A 5,000-nucleotide genomic window follows, 5' to 3' on the forward strand; every position below is an offset into this window, starting at 1 on the left:
TAGCAAATTATCTTCAAAGCTGCAAAGAAATGAAGAAACGTAAAATGTGAAGTCTTTATTCAGTTAGCTCCGTGGTGACGATCAGGGCTTTACATTGACACCTGCCAACCTGCCATTACCTTTGGCAGGTGACATTTTAAAGCTACTAGCCAGTTGGGCCTGTGACGATAACGAAGATAACTCTGCGTCTGTTTGAATCGGCCAGCTGCAGAAACACTGCGACAGGTCCGAAATCTGGGCAGTTTTGTGTGCGTTTAGTTTGGGAACGTTCTCGTTATCCAGCAACGCTGCTTGTAGTCCTAATCCTACATTTCCCATGATCAACAGAACGGCACGAAACACACCAGATTAGCTCAAAGTAACGTAAACATGTGGCTAGTGAAGAGAATCTGATTGGCTGCTAACTTAAAAATCTACTAGCCGTGTTGGCTGGTGATCAAACAAGTTAATGTCTTCGTCTACTGTCCCTGTCTAATGTCTCCGTCTACTGTCCCTGTCTAATGTCTCCGCCTACTGTTCCTGTGTAATGTCTCCGTCTACTGTCCCTGTCTAATGTCTCCGTCTACTGTCCCTGTCTAATGTCTCCTGTGCCTGTCTAATGTCGTCTACTGTCCCCGTCTAATGTCTCCATCTACTGTCCCCGTCTAATGTCTCCGTCTACTGTCCCTGTCTAATGTCTCCTGTCCCTGTCTAATGTCGTCTACTGTCCCCGTCTAATGTCTTCGTCTACTGTCCCTGTCTAATGTCTCCGTCTACTGTCCCTGTCTAATGTCTCCGTCTACTGTCCCTGTCTAACGTCTCCGTCTACTGTACCTGTCTAATGTCGTCTACTGTCCCTGTCTAATGTCTCCGTCTACTGTCCCTGTCTAATGTCGTCTACTGTCCCTGTCTAATGTCTCCGTCTACTGTCCCTGTCTAATGTCTCCGTCTACTGTCCCTGTCTAATGTCTCCTGTGCCTGTCTAATGTCGTCTACTGTCCCCGTCTAATGTCTCCATCTACTGTCCCCGTCTAATGTCTCCGTCTACTGTCCCTGTCTAATGTCTCCTGTCCCTGTCTAATGTCGTCTACTGTCCCCGTCTAATGTCTTCGTCTACTGTCCCTGTCTAATGTCTCCGTCTACTGTCCCTGTCTAATGTCTCCGTCTACTGTCCCTGTCTAACGTCTCCGTCTACTGTACCTGTCTAATGTCGTCTACTGTCCCTGTCTAATGTCTCCGTCTACTGTCCCTGTCTAATGTCTCCGTCTACTGTCCCTGTCTAATGTCTCCGTCTACTGTCCCTGTCTAATGTCTCCGTCTACTGTCCCTGTCTAATGTCTCCGTCTACTGTCCCTGTCTAATGTCTCCGTCTACTGTCCCTGTCTAATGTCTCCGTCTACTGTCCCTGTCTAATGTCTCCGTCTACCGTCCCTGTCTAATGTCTCCTGTCCCTGTCTAATGTCGTCTACTGTCCCCGTCTAATGTCTCCGTCTACTGTCCCTGTCTAATGTCTCCTGTCCCTGTCTAATGTCGTCTACTGTCCCTGTCTAATGTCTCCGTCTACTGTCCCTGTCTAATGTCTCCTGTCCCTGTCTAATGTCTCCGTCTACTGTCCCCGTCTAATGTCTCCGTCTACTGTCCCCGTCTAATGTCTTCGTCTACTGTCCCTGTCTAATGTCTCCGTCTACTGTCCCTGTCTAATGTCTCCGTCTACTGTCCCTGTCTAACGTCTCCGTCTACTGTACCTGTCTAATGTCGTCTACTGTCCCTGTCTAATGTCTCCTGTCCCTGTCTAATGTTGTCTACTGTCCCTGTCTAACGTCTCCGTCTACTGTCCCTGTGTAATGTCGTCTACTGTCCCTGTCTCATGTCTCCGTCTACTGTCCCTGTCTAATGTCTCCGTCTACTGTCCCTGTCTAATGTCTCCGTCTACTGTCCCTGTCTAGTGTCGTCTACTGTCCCTGTCTAATGTGTCCGTCTACTGTCCCTGTCTCATGTCTCCGTCTACTGTCCCTGTGTAATGTCTCCGTCTACTGTCCCTGTCTAATGTCTCCGTCTACTGTCCCTGTCTAATGTCTCCGTCTACTGTCCCTGTCTGTCGTCTACTGTCCCTGTTTAGTGTCTCCGTCTACTGTCCCTGTCTAATGTTTCCGTCTACTGTCCCTGTTTAGTGTCTCCGTCTACTGTCCCTGTCTAGTGTCTCCGTCTACTGTCCCTGTCTAATGTCTCCGTCTACTGTCCCTGTCTAATGTCTCCATCTACTGTCCCTGTCTAATGTTTCCGTCTACTGTCCCTGTTTAGTGTCTCCGTCTACTGTCCCTGTCTAATGTCTCCGTCTACTGTCCCTGTCTAGTGTCTCCGTGGTTCATGGTGTCGTGATATAATATATACCTGAATATAACGGTGAGGTTAGGATGACGTGAAATACATTTATTAACCACATATTATTATGCCGTGTTAACAAAACTATTCCGTGACTTTTCCAAAACTTTCTGGGTCTTTTAATGTTTCCAAAACCGTTCCAGGCCTGGAATTTGCATTTTTCACATTCCATAACTTTTCCAGTTTTTTTATAAACCGTCTGAACCCTGGTCCAGACATCCTGGCGCCAACGCGTGCGTGGAGCTGTGGAGTTCTCAGGATACGACGCATTTCAGGGATCGCACAAGCCTAGAACTGATCAGGTCGTAAAACACGCTGAGAACGGATCTTACAGGCGGTACGGATCAGGTACTGACAGAGGCTCTGCTGATGACATCATACTGATGACATCACCTGACCTACCACGATGGCGTCCTTCACGTTCTTCCGGATGTCTTGAACCTTCAGCTGCTTCTCTCTGAAAGACAAACGTCAAGCTAACGCCACGCTAATGTCACGCTAACGTCACACAAACGTCAAGCTAACGCCACGCTAATGTCACGCTAACGTCACACAAACGTCAAGCTAACGCCACGCTAATGTCACGCTAACGTCACACAAACGTCAAGCTAATGTCACGCTAACGTCAAGCTAACGTCAAGCTAATGTCACGCTAACGTCAAGCTAACGTCACACTAATGTCAAGCTAACGTCACGCTAACGTCACAATAACGTCAAGCTAATGTCACACTAACGTCAAGCTAATGTCACACTAACGTTACACTAACGCCAAACAAACGTCAAGCTAACGTCAAACAAACGTCAAGCTAACGTCACGTTAACGTTACACTAACGCCAAACAAACGTCAAGCTAACGTCACGCTAACGTCACACTAACGTCAAGCTAATGTCACACTAACGTCAAGCTAATGTCACACTAACGCCAAACAAACGTCAAGCTAACGTCAAACAAACGTCAAGCTAACGTCAAACAAACGTCAAGCTAACGTCACGTTAACGTTACACTAACGCCAAACAAACGTCAAGCTAACGTCACGCTAACGTCACAATAACGTCAAGCTAAAGTCACACTAACGTCAAGCTAAAGTCATGCTAACGTCAAACTAACGTCACGCTAACTAAGTATGTCGGGAGTTAACGTAAACAGGAAGTCATTTCAAAATAAAAGCCTGTGTGGATTTTATGAATGAAACTCACTCAGGGTTGAAACCATCGACGTGAAGAATCCTCATCTGCTTCACGATCGTACTCTTACCTGATTCTCCTGCACCTGCAGACAGACAGGTCAGAGGCAGACAGGTCAGAGACAGACGGGTTAGAGACAGACGGGTCAGAGACAGACAGGTTAGAGACAGACAGATCAGAGACAGACAGATCAGAGACAGACAGGCAGGTAAGAGACAGAAAGGTCAGAGACAGACAGGTCAGAGACAGACAGACAGGTCAGAGACAGACAGGTCAGAGACAGACAGACAGAAAGACAGGTCGGAGACAGACAGGTCAGAGACAGACAGGTCAGAGACAGACAGACAGGTTAGAGACAGACAGGTTAGAGACAGACAGGTTAGAGACAGACAGGTTAGAGACAGACAGGCAGGTCAGAGACAGACAGGCCAGAGATAGACAGACAGGTCAGAGACAGACAGGTCAGAGATAGACAGGCAGGTCAGAGACAGACAGGTAAGAGATAGAAGAGACAGACAGGCAGGTCAGAGACAGACGGGCCAGAGATAGACAGACAGGTCAGAGACAGACAGGCAAGTCAGAGACAGACAGGTTAGAGACAGACAGACAGGTCAGAGACAGACAGGTCAGAGACAGACAGACAGGTCAGAGACAGACAGATTAGAGACAGACAGGCAGGTTAGAGACAGTCAGCTTAGAGACAAACAGGTTAGAGAGACAGACAGGTTAGAGAGACAGACAGGTTAGAGAGGAAGACAGACAGGCAGGTTAGAGACAGACAGGCAGCTGTCTCACCCAGCAGTAGCAGTCTGTGTGTAGCTTTGTAAGCCTGTCTCTCTTTCTGCAGCTGTCTCTCGATCTTCTTGTTCGCTTCTCGCTTCGCTTTCTCGTCCAATCGTTCTTCGTCCGTCTTCCCTCCCAGACAGCCCATCACTACCACAGACAGGCAGGCAGAGAGACAGACAGGTTAGAGAGACAGACAGGTTAGACAGACAGCCCATCGCTACTGCAGACAGACAGAGAGACACACAGGTTAGACAGACAGCCCATCGCTACTGCAGACAGAGAGACAGACAGGTTAGAGAGACAGACAGGTTAGAGAGACAGCCCATCTCTACTGCAGACAGACAGGCAGACAGACAGACAGGTTAGAGAGATCGACAGGTTAGAGAGACAGCCCATCGCTACTGCAGACAGACAGGCAGAGAGACAGACAGGTTAGAGAGACAGCCCATCACTACTGCAGACAGACAGGTTAGAGAGACAGACAGGTTAGAAAGACAGCCCATCGCTACTGCAGACAGACAGGCAGAGAGATAGACAGGTTAGAGACAGACAGGCAGAGAGACAGACAGGTTAGAGAGACAGCCCATCACTACCACAGACAGGCAGGCAGAGAGACAGACAGGTTAGAGAGACAGACAGGTTAGACAGACAGCCCATCGCTACTGCAG

The 5,000-nt window shown here is 48.4% G+C and overlaps 1 protein-coding gene across 1 annotated transcript in view; it reads right to left on the bottom strand.

Annotated features, from left to right (window-relative positions):
• Positions 1-4,514, bottom strand: part of LOC116067079 (guanine nucleotide-binding protein G(olf) subunit alpha-like) — a 35,164-nt gene extending 30,650 nt beyond the window's left edge. The window contains exons 1-3 of the mRNA XM_035998207.1: positions 4,342-4,514; positions 3,559-3,631; positions 2,764-2,818 (exon numbers count right to left, since the gene is read on the bottom strand). Of these exons, the coding sequence (XP_035854100.1) occupies positions 2,764-2,818; positions 3,559-3,631; positions 4,342-4,477 (264 nt within the window). The 5' untranslated portion in view covers positions 4,478-4,514. The remainder of the gene's footprint in view (positions 1-2,763; positions 2,819-3,558; positions 3,632-4,341) is intronic.
• Between the last annotated feature and the right edge of the window lie 486 nt (positions 4,515-5,000).

Source organism: Sander lucioperca, chromosome 23, assembly GCF_008315115.2.
Source record: "Sander lucioperca isolate FBNREF2018 chromosome 23, SLUC_FBN_1.2, whole genome shotgun sequence".
Classification (NCBI taxonomy): domain Eukaryota; kingdom Metazoa; phylum Chordata; class Actinopteri; order Perciformes; family Percidae; genus Sander; species Sander lucioperca.